Below are 20,403 nucleotides of genomic sequence, written 5' to 3'. Positions count from 1 at the left end.
TTTGCCATGTGATTAGGGACTTTACGATTTCATTTTCCTCTGAGTTCAGTATTTTTGTGATTTTACTTTTGACTGTTAACAAAACTTTGAAATTTTGAAATACTAAGGCTTTTCTACCTCAGGAATAGATTACCTTAGCTGTATTTGGCAAAACTTTTAGTAATTATTGGTGCTCAATGCTCTTCAACACCGTACTTTATTTGACAATTTTTTACATTTTTTGATTCGAGCGTCACTGATGAGTCTTGTGTAGACGAAACGTGCGTCTGGCGTAAATGTTAAATTTGAAACCTGGTATCTATGATGAGTTTATTTACAACCACTGGGTCGATGCCACTGATGTTGAATATTTATTTCTTCGAGGGTATATCACCAGCCCAGTAGTCAGCACTTCTGTGTTGATTTGAGTTATCATTGATTTGTTCATAATTATAAATTGACTGTCAACAAAACTTTGAATTTTTGGAATACTAAGTTTTTTCTACCTCAGGAATAGATTACCTTAGCTGTATTTGGCAAAACTTTTAGTAATTTTTGGTCCTCAATGCTCTTCAACTTCGTACTTTATTTGACGCGCGTCTGGCCTAAATATTAAAATTGAATCCTGGTATCTATGATGAGTTTATTTGATGACTTTCTTAATATTAAAATCAACATAAACTCGTCCCTATGTCTTTTAAAAGGAACAAATCGCTCAGTTTATGAAAGTTTTTTTATTTTAACTCTACCATTATTCATTTTGAATTATTACTAGGCATGCTTATTATGATATTCCTTTAAACACGTTTTCCCTTATTTCAATAGTCTTTTTCTGTAGTTTATACCATTTGTACAATTTCCTCTACAAGTCAGAGTAAAACACATCAAATTACTGAAAGTAGTCGAAATATTAATGATATATGTTATACATAACCTTAAACATCACAAAAAAAAAGATGATGCCATCCTTTCTCACCTGCTACTCTAACATGATTTATTATTCCCTTTCGATATTGCTTTGCTTTTCATCATTATTTTACCAGAACACCATTTTTCGTCATCTTCTTGACATATTTCACTTTGCTTTTTGCAAATTGTGATGAATTTAGATACAAAAATACACTTTCATTTATAATAATATTATGTAAATGTCGATTCATTGTGAATTGATGTACACCTATGCATACTGTCAGATAAACATTTGTCAGCCCTTTTAATGCAAAGGTTATGTTTTTCTCATATTACAGTAGTATGGCGGATAGTCAATTTGGTGTCAATTGCCAGCATAGGGATGAAGACACAAAAACAATATCTGCGTGCAATGGATGCAGCGAAGTTGTTGGTCACACTACTAGCATTCACGAAAAGATGTTACCAGCTCAACAAACAGTACCAAGTAAAGAAATACAACAACGTACTTCAACTTTTCTTGAAATGTCCAAGAACTGCGACATTCATCCCCGTCATAAGAGTGTACTGTTCTGTTGTACTCATGACAAGGTGGTCTGCAATTTATGTGTATTTGTATCACATCAGAATTGCAAACCAATCATCTCAGTTGAAAAAGCTGCCATGGGCGTGAAAGATAGCACTGCTATTTCCGACTTAGAGAGAAGGATTGAAAACCTAAGTCAGGTTACAGAAAAAATACTGAGTCAAAATGAAACAACACTTGAAGAATTAAAGAACATTCGTAACAACATCAAGAAAAGAGTGTCGGAAATGAAACAGAGACTTGTCGATTATTTAGATAAACTTGAAGCAGATATGCATAAAGACATTGATAATAAGTATAAACAATGTAAAGATATGATATCCCTAAATAAAGATGGCGTCCGTTTCAACACTGACTCATTGTCTACATGGAAAAGGGATCTAAACTCGCTTAAACAACACGCATCTGAAATCCATTTATTCAAGGTGGTAAAATGTCTCGATGTTAAAACTCACCAGAAAGAATTGAAAATAAGAGAACTTCAAATAGCAACTATTCCAACACTCACGTATCATCCTCTAGAATTGGAATCAAATGTTAAAACGATACTCCTAGATTTGGGTAATATAACGGTAGATAATGTCCCAGTACCAATACCTGTACTAGATCTCGACCAACAAAGCCAGGTTCTTGTCAGATCCCATGGAGACGAGAGACAATTGTCGCTGATTAATTCATTCCAGACCACGAAATTAGGTGATGGTGTGTGTATTTTAAGAGGTTGTTTTTTCCCTGGTAACAGGATACTCCTTAGTCAGTACAGTGGTAGAAAACTTTTTGCATGTAAACACGATGGATCCAACTATAAAGAAATTAATTTGCACTTTGAACCAAAATATATTACATTATATAGAAACAAATATGCTTTAGTATCTCAAGGTGATAAATATATCCAAATCATTGACCTGACATCGTTAAAGCCTAGTAGCAAGTCGTTAAAGCCTAGTAGAAAGATTATAAATGTTGGAGGAATGTGTGAAGGAATCACCAGTGTAAAAGATCAAATATGGGTAAAAATGAACGCAACACTCTAACCATGATGGATATCAATGGTAAAGTTCTGAACACAATCCGTACAAAATTTGATCCTTGGGCTATCTGTGCCAATAACAATGGGGATGTTTAAACAACATACATAGAATATCTCATGATAGAGGGAAACATGACATTGTCCTGACAGAAGACGATGGTATATCTCAACCGACCGGTTTATCTTACAACCGTGAATCAAAAGAGCTGTTAGTAGTAAACAACTATAATACCACAGTCAATATTTATAAAATACAATAAAGGAACCATGTCAGACTATAAACTTAAGTTACTATTAACATTGCTTTTAGCCTCGGTCACACCTTACCGGATAGCACGAACGGACGCCTAACGGATGAAAATAAAAGTTGTCCGTTGACAAAATTGTTATCCGTTGGGAGTCTGTTGAAGTACTGACCAAATAAAACGGACGCGTAACGTATGCATAACGGACACACACCGGTAGGTAATTAATCCTACATTTTATTGCAGTAAAACATTTCTGTGTCATAAACATGTCTTGGGTATTTCAAAGCACCATTATTTTTTTATTTGGGATTTCTATATGTTTTGTAATCTTAAGGTTACATGGTGACTAAACCTTGTACACAGATAAAATAAGGGGAGACATTTGATTGGTTGACTTCCAGTGATGGTTAATTTCTTACATGCAATGAAATGTTATGTGATATTTTTCCTAAGAGTACTGGACAGGATAAATCTTTACTCATGCCAAGTATTTATTTATTTGAAACAAAGATAAATTCTGCACATTTTTTTGAAAAGTGCAAATTTAACAAAGACTAATAGGGGGAAATCAATGGTGGTATACACCTTACAATGAGAGGGCCTGCAACTAAATTCATTGTTAACTTTATGTGAGAAAAACAAATGACATGTTACATAAGCAATACGTGAAACATAAAATATTACCATAGAAATACTTTAAACAGGAGAAAATGGGGAAGCATTTTCATACCTGACAAACATATAAACATTCTTTGGATCTGTATAACCGGTTGGTTCAACAAATGCTTTGAAGAAACAAAAGATTTGTTTTCCATGTGTAACACTCATTTATTGCCAGTATTACGCTTACTTTTTCGGGTATATGGGATTTTCGTCAGACAAGGCTCCACTGACGTCGACCTCATGATTTCATGGATTTAGTGTTCGCGGTTGATTTCGTATCTTGTATACACTACAAAGTCTGTTTGTGTACCCGTATGTATTTAGAAAATGTCACGCTCCACAATCCTTAAAACAGATCCTTTTGTAGATATCTATCGAAACAATCGCTGCAGAACGTTTCTCTTAGTATCAAAAGTTAACAAACCCCTTATCAACTTTAAAAACTGCTTAAACCCTTTAACATATACATAGACTCCTCCCATCGACACGAAAATCATTGCAAATGTATTTTGATTAGACCATTGAACTTCAGCGTTACCATCATCCCGGCTTGGAGTGCATGAGCAGTGTCATTTTCTCGAAAAATCAAATAGGAATAGGAATAATATAAAAATATTTTCCAAATTCTAAGAAATCATTTATTTTAAACGTAACGATTTAGTCTTAATTGAGAATGGTTATTTGAGTCCATGTAAATTTAATGTTTATTGTTAAACTGTGTAACTTTAAAATGAAGACAAATTTGTCATTCGTTTATGGTAAAATCAATACTTAAAATAGCTTTTGGTCTTGAAAATTTCATTTTCAATTAAAGATATGTTGCGTGTTTCGTGCAGTTACAATGTTTATGGTATTTCTCCGTTTTCATGGTTATGCTGAAAACCATTTGGTTTGATATACGATCTACTGCATAATGAGACTACAGGACATTTTTTATTTCAACTTCTTGATCTCGGAGAATACAAAAAAACATTATTTTCAATTATCGTTCTAAAATAGGCAGATTATATACTTCTTTGCCATGAGAGAGTTATTGCTTGTGACTTTGTATATCGAAAAATGACAATGATCAGAAGTCATGGATTTAACGAACTCTGATCAGAAGTCATGGATTTAACGAACTCTAAAAGATAAAAGGTGAACCTCAATTTTGAAAATAGAGGTAAAAATTAACACATATACAGTACATCACAGTCATTATAACATAACAAACTGATCACGTGTTCTTGTTTTACTGGATCGTCCTTAGGCGTTAACAATGCAGCAGGTTTCGTCCTGTTTATGTTGGTCTTCTACACAATACATGTACATGTAGGTTCTCTGTTATCGCCAAGTCCTCCGAACATAAGTAAACAGCTACTCTTATATATGAAATATATAATCGATATAGTCTCTGTGTGGCGACATCATTGACTATGATCACAAAAGTTATAGAATTCATGTGTAAAAATAGTAAATGACTTTAAAATCCAATATGATTCTTCATTAAAATATCACACTTATTTGAAGAAAAAACTATTGCTCTTTGATATTAGATTGGAAAGATAGTTTGATAATTATCCATGGATATATTGTGATCAATTTACCAATGATTAAATATGAAAAAGGTGGATTTATTGACAAGATACAGAATCTCAGAGGAATTCCCTCTAAAGCCTAGTCATTATTGTTATTGATAGATATTAATTCATTTCTTTCCAAACGCCGCAAGCATGTCGATTGGAAGCGGAAAAATAATAGTAGAATTCTTCTCAGATGCTATCGTGCTAAGTGTCTGCAGGTATCGAAGTTGTATAGCGGCTGGACTGGAGGCCATGATGTCAGCTGCTTCCTTCAAAGCAAGTGATGCATGTTGTTCTCCCTCTGCTGCTATTACCTGTATTAGAATGAAATATATCTTGGATGGGGATTACATTTACTTGTACTATCAACTATAAACAGTTTTTTGTTGGCGTCTTTGACGGATTTATTTTATAGTTTGTATGATTTTTTAAAGTCAGTTGTGTGGCGGCAATTAGCACATGTTTGGTTGCCGGATACATATCATTGTCACGTTAACCTATTACATCTGTTTCATTTGTTTGGGATCTTCATCCAAATTTGTCAATATATCGAAACTATAAATAAATGCCATACATTTAGCTAGCTTTAACACCAATTGTAAAGCCATTTTCTTCGGAAAATGCGTTTTAAGTCACAAATATGACAGTTATTTTTAATGTGTTCAATTGGTTTATAACCGAGCGTTTGTTTTGTCAGGTTTTATCTACCTCCCTTTTGGTATTTAACTTTGAATTTGATATTTCTGTTAACTTATTTTTATGTCTGTGTATATAATTAAAAACTAATATTAACTGTTCACGCTTGGCGCATATTTATGTTCACGAATCAGAAGTCTATACGAAAGCTATTGTATATATACAAACTGTTAAGATACATATTGCTTCTATGTCATCTATGTGGTAATATGATATGGTTTCATTTGCTTCCCATAGGTCATTTGTTAATTGCAACACAAAAATAACCTTACATAGGATTTTACTGGAAATTTCAGCCTCATTACTATTAACAGTTTAATAAGTAGTGTCAATTAACTATTCAATTCTAATTACAACGTACCTTTGCTCGAGCTTCTCTCGACGCTTCTGCTTCAGCCGCCATGGCTCTTTGTAGTTGCATTGGAAGTCGGACATCTTTGCTGTTAATAAAATGTATGATTACTACATGCATTCAATTGAAATGCATATTTTAAACAATGTTTTGGTGGTTGAATTGATGTTTATTATCATAAAAAAAATCAGCAAACATACAGACAGTTTAATTTTTTTCTGTTTGTTTTTATTATGTATGTTGTTTATTCATTTTTGATCACTTTCCCCATTTTTGTACCATTAGACGATTAAATGTTTCGTTGACTCTTGGTTGTCGTTTCGTCGTGTTCTGTGGTTGTGGTGTTTTTCGTCCATCTTGTACATGAGATTTCCATGCCCCATTGATGGACAGTATGTTGTTCGGTCTGTGCGTCCGTCCGTTCGTTCGTCCGTCCGTCTGTCCCGCTTGAGGTTAAAGTTTTTGGTGAAGACAGTTTTTGATGAATGTGAAGTTCAATAAATTTGAAACTTAGTACACATGTTCTCTATGATATGACCTTTTATTTTAAAGTCAAATTAGAGTTTTGACCCCTATTTCACGGTCAACTGAACATAGAAAATGATAGTGCGAGTGGGGCATCCGTGTTCTATGCACACATTCTTGTTAAATATATTCTTGGTATTTCTTGCTATCGTCTTATATGAATGTTTTGTACAAAAAAATGCGTATCTTAAATATGCCATAAGAAATAAGAGAATGTTTTTTCATCTAAAAAACGGATGCATATATGAAAGTTAAGAATCGTCTTAACTTGTCAACGAATATGAAAATCATTTTAAGAACTACTCACATTTCAACTCGTTCAACTCTTATACCCCATGGATCAGTAGCTTGGTCTAAGAGTGCCTAAAGAATAAAATTGAAAGATATATCTATAAATGATTTAAGGAATAGAACATTTGAGTTTTTCCGTTAAATTTGGTGTTCACAATAAATGAACTGATTTGTTTATGCGAGTTTGAAAAAAATTCAGCAAACGTACAGACAGTATTTTGTGAACTTATAATATTGTTCTTTTAACTGTTCGATGTTGTGATAACTTTCAATTGATTGTTTGTTGCGTTATTTTCTTTTCTTTTTTTATTTGCATGTTTTGAGTGAAAATAAAAAAAACAACATCACATTACGGAAGCCTATTTAGGACATCCCTAAAATATAATTTGAAATCTTTATTACGAAGTTATAACATATTTAATTTGTGATAATGAATTGGTTGAAATCGGCATAACAGATTTTGTAATTCGTTTTTACGAATTAAATTCGTTATTACAAATTACAAAAAAATGTGATAGCGAATTGCATAATCTGTTATAACGATTTCCACCAATTTGTTATCAGAGATTTTATCTGTTATAACGAATTATGCAATTCGTGATAACGATTAAAATTCGTGATTTCGAATCAAAATTATATTTTTTGAGGTCCTAAATGGGCTTCCGTATCACATAGCCATATTCATAGGATATAACATAAATTTTAAGGGAACTTATAAATTATCATTTCGCATATGAAATTTACACTTCTTAATTTGTTTTATATATCAACCATAATTATCAGACTTGATGATATACTTATCGGTTTTTTTTTCCCAAAAGTTTTGTTCATAAAGAAGTGGTAGATAAAGAATTCTCAGTCTTGAGATTTTTTTGGTTTAAATCGAGGGAAACACAAACAAGGATAACAATACGCAGGAATGTTGATAATATTTTTGATGTTGGTATTTATGTAGCATTTGCATTGCTTTCAATTGCCTACATGCATAAGGTTTTGTACCTTTTGGTGTTCTGTTCACGAAAGATATTCTAACAATAACATGAATAAGGCGTGTTCTGTATACATTTAAAGCAAATTTCCAAATTTCCTCTGGTTTTCATTTCATTCTGAGTGATTTTAATATAAAAAAAGAAGATAGGGTATGATTGCCATAGAGACAACTATCCACAAAAGACCAAAATGATACAGACATTAACACTGTATTTTATTTTTTTAAGATTTTAAGATTTTCAGTTTAACATTTCAACCTAAAAATGAACTTTGACAGCAATATCAAAATAAATCAAGAATGTTATTTAGGTTCTTTCACTAAGTTTTCTTGTTTCCTTATCTTTCAGATTGTGTCATCCCCGTAAATGAAACAATACATGATATGAAAAATGAAACCAATAAATGTCCCCTGGTCTGGAAGTTTCAGTGAACTATAAATGTGCATACATGTTTTAACACAAAATGATGATATATCACAAACTTTTGTTTTTTAACAATTTTTGTACCTTCATTTGATGTGCAATACTGTCTCTGTCGCTTAAAATTTCCGACATATTTTTTGTACCGAGAACATTCCTTAACGTCGTTGCTGCTAGCAACCTGGTAGAGGCGTCAGCGTTTTCAACATTAATAACAGACATGGTCGGATCATATATACTGCTGTAAATTACTGCATCAACTGCTACAGTCACGGAATCTTTAGTTAAAATCTAAAATTCAAATATATTAAAATGGTAATGAGAGAGCAACCATTTCATTTAAATATGGACAATGATGTTTTGAAGTCTTGATGATACTTTAAAAAGTCCAAACTGTGTATTCTGCACGTCCTTAGCTGTGTATAGTCGATTAAAGCCGTAGGAAATATTTTTCCAGATTTTTGTCTATCGTGTAGTACCTGAAGTGCCAGCATAGCCATTCTTTCATCATGTTATGTGTTGATTTTGTTCCAAAGCTTTTTTTAATCCATTTCCATTATAAATATACTTCCAAAGGAAGCTTTTCACAATTCCCCAGGCAAACATATAAAATTTAATGCAGAGAATAAGTTAATGTTATAAGATAATTAAGATACTGTTCTCCAATATCAAACAATTTCCACGGAAATTGAAATTCTAATATAAGTAAATATGTAAATTCGTACATAGTGCAATAAAAAAACGTGTAATTTGAATACATTTTGAAAACATAGTGCATAAAATGGGTTTCAACTATATCTGTGAGATGAAATCAGTATTTTCAGAAGTAAAAATCCTACCTCTTGAGGGGGGACGTCGTTAGCAACTGTACGTAAATCAACTTTCTTAAAATCATCCAGACATGGTAAAATGAAGAACATCCCTACAAAATTATAAGTTACTTGAAATCTAATCAATTAGATACAAATCGAGGACATATTTCATTATTTGGAAGAAAACATAGTTACAGGCCCAATAGTACTTGTAAGTTACTCTTTATGATACGGTGCAGATTTCATATTAGTTCCGTCAATTCTATACACGAGTGTGGCATTTATAGAGTATTGTAGTAATTTAGGTTCCTGTCATTAGATTGGTAGTTTGTGCAGTGCACCAAGTCAACTTTGGAAATTTGATGTTCGGGTTTGATATATTTTTTTTCAATTTATTTATGAATTATTACTATGCCGTGTATATTTACAATACAGATTTTAAAACACATGGAAATTTATTCACGCATAACTGTTTCGTGCCTGTTTTTATTATACAAAGTTGTAAATATAGAAAATGTTAGTTTTGTCGCAAATCATGATGGAAAACATACTCCCGTTTTTCCTTGATAGCATATAATATTTCAGGAAATTTCGTATGACAGGCTTTTGAAAAAGGACAATTTAGGGACGACATCAAAAGTTCTATGAAGGATAAAAAAAAACCTAATTCATATATTTTTTTCACTGACCCCCCTAACACCCTCTTAATTTAATTTGGGAAACATTGATTGACCAATAAGGATAATATGTAAAATCGATGTCAATTTATACAAAACTTGCAGCGATTTGACCCCCACCCCAAACTATTTGACCCAAACTATTTGAATTAAGTTTTTTTATCCTTCACTGATTTTTTGATGTCGCCCCTTATAGTCATGCTATTCAATATGTTTACAAATACATGTACGTGTACCCTATACATTTGTTATTCTTTCTCATTCTCCATGTTTTCTGCTCTTTGCTTGGAGTGTTGTCTTTATGACATATTCCCATTTCCAATCTCAATTTTGATTTACTATATCTCCGAGTGTGTATAAGCTAATTGTAAATTTGTTTTGATGTTCATGTGTAGTTCTACACATGTTCAAGTTGCTTGAAAAAAATCATAAAAATCCGTGAAATTACAGAATTGAAAATGCCACTTGAGTTAAGTTTAATTTGGTTCAGTCATTCCATGGAAGAGTCACGTCTCAATACAGACAACGAACGCCAAGTGACGAGACAAAGATTGAAAAGTTAGGAAACTGGTACAACTAACCTGGTCCCTTTGCGCCTCCTGGTAGGACTCGACCTAGCCGGAATATTACAGCTCTTTCATACTCTTGAACAATCTGGAATAAAATTAAAACACATATCCTATTGAATCTAGTACTTGATTAGATTGTAATCATGTATGTCATACTTTGTACACTTGGACATATTTATTGTTATTATCCAAAAAAAAGTACTAAAATTTTGGTCCAGATTTTCAAGAATAGAGATAATGAGAAAGAAATAAAATTATCGCATTGTTTTTTTTTGTTTTTTTTTTAAACGTTATTCGACTGATTCTAAAACAATGTAAAAAACATCTGATGTCAACAGATTATTTTTTTAGAAAAGAACCGAATATCTTACAATATTCAAACAATCCAGTCATCTATGAAGAAGTCATTATATTTCCCGAAGGCAAGTGTATGCAGTTAAAAATGTTTAGCAAGAAAAGAAAACGGGGCTGAGTAGCCTCTTTTTTTTTTTATATGACTTTAATTCAACAATTGGACTGTGACTTGTAAGCTGATTACAGTAAGTTAATGCATTGCAGTGCCCTATAATTATATCAGAAACAGGGCGATTCTCCATGGAATGTGATACATGGTCCAACTTTATTAATGGAACAAATTGTTCCGTTTTTATGTCATATTTTTCAGTCCCTAATTTAAGAAATGGTATATAACACGTTATATTTGTATTGGAAATATGCTTACCTTTATGCACATAGCCAGAGAAAATGGGAAAAATATGCCCACAATAAAATACGATAGTCCCATCAATATACACCCACAACATCCGGGTCCGTCATCACTAACTTGCCGAGCATCCGGACCTACTAAGAGAAAATAATTTATTAGCCTATATTTCAAGCAAAAGTATGAAATAAAACTTATGAAACATTTTGTTCTATGGTTTATCATTGAATTTAGTATTCGTAATCTGTTAAGTTCCTAGGATTAGATAAAGGGTACAATTCTTTTCGTCTTTTTGCTGTTTTTGTCATATTTTCATCTTTGTAATAATTTGCATGTATGAATCTGCAGTCAAATTTAAATGTGACAAAAAACGTTCCATTTTATATGGTCAAATGTACCAGTTTAGAAATGGAAAGAGTTGACCTCATTACAAATATTTGGACTCCCGCCTCCACACTTAATATGCCTGAGAGTAAGGCCAATGCTGAACATCAGGTTCCCGAATTAGGACCGATACATACAAATGCAATGGGTTTAAACGTTTTAATTCGATATCCCCATTTGACCTTCTATCGTTTATGCATTTTCAGTGTAAATCTACACACCAAACTTCTAATTATGATAGCATTCATACAAATTGTGGCATCCGTATGATCATATGATCTTAGTTGTGTGTTTTTGAAACATGAAAAATAATGTGTATGCAAAGTATATATTTTTCTAACACATATTTGAAGCGAAATGCACATATTTCTAGCAATTATCACTTTATTACAAAATTGAAACGTAGAACTCACCCTTGTTACTCTCCATCGAATAGATGTTCACAGATATCTGGTTACGTCGTTAATTTACCTACAAATAAGTAAAGTTAGACATAATAACCTACATCTCTCCTTTCATTAACCTACAAATAAGTAAAGTTAGACATAATAACCTACATCTCTCCTTTCATTAACCTACAAATAAGTAAAGTTAGACATAATAACCTATATTTCTTCTTTCATTAACCTACAAATAAGCAAATTAGATATAATAACCTATATCTCGTCTTTCATTAACCTACAAATAAGCAAATTAGACATAATAACCTATATCTCATCTTTAGTTAACCTACAAAGTAATAGATAACATAGATCTCATCGCTACTATGATGAAAACTCTCTATATATGTATACGAATATGTATCATACTTAAGATCAATCAATATTTTAAACATCGCTGTCAACTATTAAACACGAACTTTCTTTGTAAAGACCCATTGTAATGATAATAGGACTGTTATTTTTCTTTTTAACTTTCGTTCAAAAGTATAAAATTGAGAATGGAAACAGGAAATGTACCAATGAGACAACAACCCGACAAAAGAGCAGACACCTTCCAATGCCACCAATAGGTCTTAAACAAAACGAGAAAATCTCGCACCCAGAGATGGTCTTCAGCCGCTACTATTATACACTCAAAACGAAGCTTATTCTCTGTTGAAAAATATTGCGTTTTTATATATATACATGTAGTTGTAGCTACAAACATATTTTATGCAACATCAATCAATATGTTACACTTTTTCTCAACTCTTGCATAGATTAAGCTACACATCATGTATTGTTTCATTTACGGGGATGACACAATCTGAAAGATAATGAAACAAGAAAACTTAGTGAAAGAACCTAAATAACATTCTTGATTTTTTTTTTTGTCATGCATCCGATTTCACCTTGAGAGATGCACACGCCTGATGAAGCTATAATTTGTTTAGCGAAATATTGCGTATTTCTATTTGAAATCTAATAGAACTTTTTAATGTATTAATTAGCGTGTTTAAGTTATATTTTTAGACATTTATATAATTTTAATTCAGTAACTGTATCAGTTTATTTTCACAAACTGATCTACGCTTAAATAGATTGAATGTTGATTGTAGCTATTTTTAGACATTATATATATATATATATTTATATATATTTATTTAGAAACCACCCCTTTACAACGGGGGCACTTGCGGACGGGGTATCCACAAATGCGTCTAACAACATATGCAATGAATATATACAGACAAGTAAAAATATTCATAAAACATTTTCAGACTTAAAATTGGTACATAGTAAAATAAGACATCATCTTTACATAAGAAAAATAAACATCATGTACAGCATAAAAATATAAACTAAACTAAAAGTAACGTAAAAAAATAACATTTAAAGTTTAGGTTCCAAAACCAATTGTCTCTTAGAGTACATTTCACTGAACATCTTTTTACTTAAACTGTCCAATGTTTTACTAATGTAGGGATCAACCTGATAACAGCAATCAGTTTTTGTATTTTATCGTAGAACGATAACTCTGTGAAGCAGAGGCCCGGGAAAGCAAAACGTAGATATTCATTTATATCAGATATGTATTTATTACGGATTGAGGAGAAGCCAGAACACTCTAATAGGAAATGTTCAATGGACTCTTCAGAAATAAATAAACACATTTGGCAAGTTGGACTCTCGCTAAGATTCATCCTATACAAGACTTTGTTTATAGGTAAACAATTTGTCCGTATTAATATTTTGAGTCTTGCAGACTTGAAGTCCAGCAAGTTCGTCAGATATGGTTGCTTTCCTTGTGCAAAGTTAAATTTTGAGAAAATATCTAGACTGCTTTTATTGTTTATTTCTTGATATTGCCTTCTCCGGACAAACCTTCCAAGAAACTGTTTAAATATATAAGAGTTGACATTCGAATTATAAAAGTGATCCAGACCAACCATATCATATATTGTGGATAGTCCCATCCCCTTTGAAGCTTTAAGGACTTGAGATCTTCAAATACAATTCGACATAATTTACTTGAGTCAAGGCCTTGAATCCTAGAAAAATAAGACACCCTTTGTCTATCAAAAAAATCGTTTATTGGCTCCCATCCCCATATCAATTACAAAGAATAATAAAACTAAAGCACAAATAAAACTATCATAAAAAGACTTCTGAGTGTAGAATAAAGGACAAAACAAATAGGAATATCTAGGTGTTAGAATATAAAAATAAGGGGGGGGGGGGGGCAAACCTAGGACTATTATAGTAGTGCAAACTAGATAAAAAAAAATAATAAAGGAAAGAGAGAAAAAAAAAGAATCAATAAATCACGGACCCCTACTGGTGTCAGACCACCAATTACTCCCTCCAATTTAGAACGTAAAAGTAGTCCTACTCTAACACAAAATAGTGCTTTTGATGTCATTGTTTACCTAAACTAACCCACAAATTTGCAGAAATGAAACTTTTGGTGAAAGGGAAATATATTTAGACCATTTTGAGCCAAAATTCACTTGTCTATGAGTTTGCATTAAAAATTCAGGATTAATGCGCTACATAGTACACTAATTTAAGATTTCCAGAAAACCGGGAGTTATTTTGGTAGTACCTGTCTTTTCAAGATCAGAAATTTGTTACAAGACTTTAAACATTGGTTGAAAATTGGCATGTAGAAAGGTGACACATGTACAATTCAGTATATAACTGGTTTCCTTGAAGTTAAACTTAAGGTAAAATATTTAGAAAGCTGTGAAAATTGCAAAATTTGGTTGAACAGATAGGGATTTTTAATTGGTGGTCTGACACCTTTAACTCCAGACCATCATCATACATGTATGTCATTTGATCGACAACATAATCGTATTTTTAAACACAAACGGCACACTTCTGTTTCTGACATTCTGGTTAACATTTACTTATTATCTAAAAAAATAATTAAAACTGCAACAGAAATAGCTATTTATTGTCATTCATATACACGTATATTCGGTTTAGTTTCCGATGTCTGAAAATACAAGATTTTCTCGCTTTAATTTGATCAACATTGCGTGTAGAGGAAATTTGACTGGAAATACCTTTTATTTCCCTTGATGATTTATAAAATTTAGAAAACATCAAAGTTTACTAAATTTTATTTGCATGGTTTCTTTCTGATTCGTAATGTTAATGGATTTCAGAGAGAAATAAGTAATATAATACTTAGCGTAGACATGAAAATTGACAAGGAAAAATAGGACTATATTTTCGTATTGTATTCTCGTCGTTTTCTACCAGAGTGTTTTTGTTTCATTACCTTCATAAAATATACGTCTCCAGAAATTGGAACAGAGGCACTGAGATTTTCATTAAAGGTAGTTTAGTGGTCGTCAGTGCTTATTACTGTTGTTCCAAGTATACTTGGTGATACGTCTTTAGTTTCTTTGTTGTGTTGTGCTCAAGTTGTGTACTTTTGTATGTCTGCTCGTCTTTTTCTTTTAAGCCATGGCGTTGTCAGTTTATTTTCAACTGATGAGTGTGAATGTCCCTTTGGTATCTTTTGCCTCTCTTGGACATATTCATTGTTAGATGTACAGTGGCGGATCTAGAAATTTTCATAAGTGGGGGCCCACTGACTGGCTAAGAGGGGACCCGCTCCAGTCGCGCTTCAGTGATTCCCTATATAAGCAACCAAATTTTTTCTAAAAAGGGCCCCCCCCATAATCCGCCTCTGATGTACCACAGTATTACACATCTGCTGCTGCTGTGTTAGTATGTATTTATTGTTGTACAAAAAGGCACTTGCATAGCCTACATAAGTATATCAGATCATTTCTTCCTATACTTTTCGGCAGTCATATCGATCACATTACCTAACTTCAAAATCTAGTGTGATATTGAACAGATTTTTTTTTCAGTTTCTTTGAATTTAGAATTACCAATTCCTCAACTTGATTTTTAATGTTTTAAATGCAATTAGGTTCGGGATTATATAAATAGTTCTATTTAATATAATATCATAATTTAATTTATTATCAATTATTATAGCCAGATTGTATATTATTCTACCAAACAGAAGTTCAAGAATTCATATAACCCTAGTCATGACAGATATATTTTGGGCGGTATTTCATGCTTCTGTTTGTTTTCTGATATTTTGATTTTATTTATTTGGCAAATTTTGCTATTTGCTATTTTTTTTCTTATTTATTTTACTTTCAAAATATCAGCGTGAAAACGTTAAAAATATAAACGAACCTCAATGTAGAATTTCGTCTGACATTTACATTTAGGTATTTTGATAAAACAACACTTACAACCCTGTAGGGACAATCAATCGATATACTGGTTCCTCTTACCTCTAAAGCAAAATGTATTTGGAGGTCCCAGAATTCAATCAATTTAATACCAAAATAGCAATGACATTTATCCATGAGAAAGTAAGTAAAATGATAAAGTTAATACTATAGACTTACCTTCGCTAGGTTCAGATGTGTATGTCCAGTTACCACAGTGTATACTCAGTATAATACGACGTGATTATTCCAGTTTTAAAGCTATAGAAAACTATTTGCTATGGTTATTTAGGGACGTCGTTAGCTGCGCTATCATGGTTTATAATGGAAACAAATACCAGTATTGATTAGATTTAATGAACTGCAATTAATGAATCTTATTTCAATTATATTTGTAAATATTAGAGGAAGATCCTAATGGTTGTCTTTGTTTATGATCCTTTTTAATATAAATGTTAAATCAAATCACTCCGATGATATTTGAAAGTTTAATCGGGTAAAAACTAGAGTCATAGCAAGCCTCCATATTGTTCTCTTTGAGATTCAAATTCAGAACGAACTCGATCCATTTGGTGGTTAGAACTAGTATTGATATCTTGTAATGGTGTATTTACAATTACTATTACTAGGTAGATGTCATAATATATGGCCTGCGGGACTACTTCAAGTCTGGATTGAAGAGTTTTTTCAAGTCTGGAAGCGATAGTTCTTTTGTACTAGTTTGATAAAGCTTCGTTGTTAAAGTTAAGGTTAATTATGGGTCAATTTCTATATCTATATCTATATATTTATTTCACAATAGCAGGACCAATATTAGAAAGTCAATGCATTTTTACTGAAATAACAACTATCACGACTTTAGATTGGGACAATAAAACGTCATATTTTTGAACATGATATTAAAAATTATATGAAGCAAATCATCTTTTTATTAATTATAATTTTTTTTATAATTTTTATAAGATAAATTCGAAACTAACTGTTAACAGTGTACATATAAAAGAGTTGTTTGGTGTTTATATAGTACTACTTTGAAAGACTTTGAAAAATCTTAAGAACTATAAATTCGGAATGTAATTTGTTGTAGTAGTTCTAGCAGTAGGATAGAAATTTTAGTTAATTTAATGGATTGATTGTTGGTTGCGGATGGATTCGAATAAAAACGTGCTTTAAAGAATGAAATACGAACCCATTTACAATTTTCCATGAATGTTAGCCACGACCTGAAATATGTCAAATGAAAACAGGATTTTTCCGAATGAAAATCTTTCAGATATAAGATCTTAGGTATGGCTTCGTTCAATACAAAATTTTACAAAAAGTATTTATATTTTATATTTGTGTGTAGTGTGACGGTAAATTATGCCCAATCTAATTAGATTGAATTATGCCTTTCTTTGATTTGTGATCCTATAAACAAAGCACCATGGAAACACATTATGTTATTGATGATTTAATTTTATTTAAATGAAACAGTACTTTAAAATTCCCATGGTAAAGATTTATACTAAAGTAATACGCATTAGTTTAGTATCAAGTGACATTACTATTGTAAAGGAAGTGATTAGTATAATAGTAAGGAGATGGGGAATGATTGCCAATGAAACAACCAACAGAGTTCAATTGAAGTGAATGTAAGCAGTTATAGGTCAATGTACGGCTCCATCAATGAGAAACAACTCATACCGTATTGTCGGTTATATATATTTTAAGGCCTTGACATGAAGAGTGTGAAACAATTCAAACGAGAAAACGAACGGCCTACTTTACGACAAAAAAATGATGATAATTGTATTGTATAAATTGGACCGTTGGTTTTCTCGTTTGAATTGTTTCACAGACAATGATCCAACGAAAACAACTGAATTACAGGCTCCTGACTTGGTATAGACATATAATGAAGAATGTCACGGGATTACACCTTTGTCCTCAATCCTCACCTAACCTAGGAAAGTAACTTCTACAGGAATATAATGATTGCATACGGTCGCGATTAATTATATACTTTATACAAAGAACCACTGACCTTTTCATAGTATGATATCAGCTAGGTAGTTTTCAAATTCGACTCTTTAAAAGAATAAAGCTGACAAACATATATTGTATTTATTTTATGTTAACTTAGTAAATATATCTATTGGAAGTATTTTGCATATTATAAAAACAAACATTTTCAAAAGAACTGCACCTTCTTTTGAATAGTAAAGACTTTTCTTGATAGTATGTTAGTAACCATGCAACTGTCGGGTTCTTTATACGTTCTGAACGGTATGGATTTTGCTAATTGCTGAAGGTTGTATGGTGACCTATAGTTGAGTAAGTCGACATCATTTGGACCATGTGTCTATCCCTTATCTTTCTCATCTTTTACAGCTCCAATTCTCACAGTCCAATTCTCCTACCACTTCAGTTCTTCAATTCACATTAGTTTACTTTGCATAGCTATATGCATTATATGACTTACTAACTCTCAGTCGCACAATCTCACTTTTTTCTCTCTTTCGCTTTCGCACTCTGCTATTCCAACTTTTCTCTTCCCTCTTCCACCCACTCACATAATATCACTCTGCCAAAGAAATTCTCTTTTTTTCGACTCTAGCGCTCTCTCTTTCTCACTCCCGCTCTCTTTCCACCCGCTCTCTCTTTCCTCCACGCTATCACTCTCTCCTACTCTCGCGCGATCTGTCGCTCACTCACTCACTGACTTACTCGCTCACTGACTCACTCACTGACTCACTCGTTTGTTCACTCAATCTCACGAACCTACTGACTGGAGCGGTAAGAGAGAGAAAGTGTAAGAGAGTACAAAAGAAGTGTGTGTGTGTGTGTGTGTGTGTGTGAGAGAGAGAGAGAGAGAGAGAGAGAGAGAGAGAGAGAGAGAGAGAGGGAGAGAGAGAGAGAGAGAGAGAGAGAGAGAGGGATGGTTTTCGCCGTAGCATGAGGACAATCGTTGACTCGTAGACCAACGTCGTGAGGACTGCCATGGAGATATGAGGACAAACATATGTCCTCACTTCAACATTCGTTTATTTTGATCTGCGCGTCTCTCTCTACACATGCGCACGATTTTTTGGTTGTGAGGACAAGGGTCCTAACAAATGAACCTCTCACTCTCTTTGCCATGGAATGGATAAGTCTATTCGATAATTTCTTTTTCATAGACTGGTTTCCTCAGTAAATATTCAGTATGCCATCGGAATATTTATATGGGTACCAGATAGCTTTGCATTTGCATTGTAAAGTTCGAGGTGTTCCGAATGGGTAGGGTTACTTTTTCTGTGCTTCAGATTGTCATTTAACGGGAAAACGGGGCTTTAATACATGCGGGAGGTGAGTATGCATTTTATGATATTGATATACATGGATCCACCTTCTTTCTCCAACACACAATATACTTCACATGGGTAGAGTAGGCTTTATTAAAATGTTATTTAAAATGAAGAAACTACAAACGTATATATGTGCACGTATCCTAACTATTTTTAGTTCCTACTGTCGTGCTGACAGAAGTTCGTCGGGAAACTTTATTTATACAAACAATGCATATCATATGATATAATATCTATTCCTTTTGGAACAAATATTCTATACACTTTATTCCGTCTGAACAAAAACTAATATTTATCATGTTTAGTCCAGTGGGAAACACAGGCACTTGTCTGAAAAAAAAATGACAATGTTAAAGTAAAGGCTATTTACCTTTAATACACCTTATCACTATTAGTCCGCCATTACTGGGTATCACACAGGTTCCCGTAAAATTTTGACGTCATAATACAAAATATCGGACGCCACAATGGAAAAGTGATTGTTGTATGCATCAAAAGTTCAAGCGGCCGTGTCAGCCGGGATTAGCGATAAGGTGTATTTTGTTTAGAGACCATGCAGTGTTCCAGAATATTTGTTCCATTTAAAAAGTAATAATATGAGTAAGTATAACCTATGTGGAAAGGGAAGATAACTTAGCCATGAACAATTTTCTCATCATGTTGATACTTTTAGAAATACCAGAGTCATATATATTGGCATGACCATGATGACACGGGTTATGTTCTTCTCATTTATTTTATGATAGTATTATACTAAACCCCTAACGGGAGGGGTTAATTGTGCCTGATATTCATATGATGAAGACATAATCTTTCAATCAGTAATTGAGGTCTGGAGCTGGCATGCTGAGTATGTTGTTATACTATTGTTTCAGAAAAGGGAGAGGGTTTGGTACAATTAAAACATTTACTCCCGCTGCAAATGCTTGCACCTGTCCTAAGTCAGGAATCTGATGTACAGTAGTTTTCGTCTGTTTATGTAGTTCATA

General features: G+C 32.7%; 3 protein-coding genes across 4 annotated transcripts in view; 2 read left to right on the top strand and 1 right to left on the bottom strand.

Moving 5' to 3' along the window:
- Positions 1-1,230: 1,230 nt before the first annotated feature.
- On the top strand, positions 1,231-2,508 carry LOC139510809 (uncharacterized). Its single transcript, XM_071297340.1, has one exon. It carries the CDS (start codon positions 1,231-1,233, stop codon positions 2,506-2,508), a length of 1,278 nt encoding a protein of 425 aa, XP_071153441.1.
- Positions 2,509-4,143: 1,635 nt separating this feature from the next.
- Positions 4,144-16,668, bottom strand: LOC139511943 (stomatin-like). 2 transcript variants are annotated; one of them, XM_071299141.1, is made up of 9 exons: positions 16,266-16,668; positions 11,809-11,866; positions 11,030-11,151; positions 10,321-10,393; positions 9,090-9,172; positions 8,338-8,541; positions 6,858-6,913; positions 6,035-6,113; positions 4,144-5,291 (listed from the first exon to the last, which is right to left on the bottom strand). In XM_071299141.1, exons 2-9 carry the CDS (start codon positions 11,822-11,824, stop codon positions 5,103-5,105), a joined length of 822 nt encoding a protein of 273 aa, XP_071155242.1. In that variant the 5' UTR covers positions 11,825-11,866; positions 16,266-16,668; the 3' UTR covers positions 4,144-5,102. The 2 variants fall into 2 exon arrangements, with proteins under 2 accessions (XP_071155242.1, XP_071155243.1); XM_071299142.1 differs by having other exon boundaries at positions 4,148-5,291; positions 11,030-11,148; positions 16,266-16,667.
- Positions 16,669-19,321: 2,653 nt separating this feature from the next.
- LOC139510808 (repetitive organellar protein-like) overlaps positions 19,322-20,403 on the top strand; it is an 88,791-nt gene continuing 87,709 nt past the window's right edge. Inside the window, exon 1 of the mRNA XM_071297339.1 lies at positions 19,322-19,415. Within this exon, the coding sequence (XP_071153440.1) occupies positions 19,407-19,415 (9 nt within the window). The 5' untranslated portion in view covers positions 19,322-19,406. The remainder of the gene's footprint in view (positions 19,416-20,403) is intronic.

The sequence above is a fragment of the Mytilus edulis genome, chromosome 2 (genome assembly GCF_963676685.1).
Source record: "Mytilus edulis chromosome 2, xbMytEdul2.2, whole genome shotgun sequence".
NCBI lineage: Eukaryota > Metazoa > Mollusca > Bivalvia > Mytilida > Mytilidae > Mytilus > Mytilus edulis.
This window is presented reverse-complemented; position numbering and strand designations above follow the sequence as displayed.

Coding starts and splice junctions, on each gene's coding strand:
- LOC139510809 (XM_071297340.1), top strand. CDS start 1,231: ATGGCGGATAGTCAATTTGGTGTCAATTGCCAGCATAGGGATGAAGAC.
- LOC139511943 (XM_071299141.1), bottom strand. Junction 6,114..6,857: donor AGAGTTGAACGAGTTGAAAT/GTGAGTAGTTCT, acceptor TTTTATTAACAG/CAAAGATGTCCGACTTCCAA. Junction 5,292..6,034: donor CGAGAGAAGCTCGAGCAAAG/GTACGTTGTAAT, acceptor ATTCTAATACAG/GTAATAGCAGCAGAGGGAGA.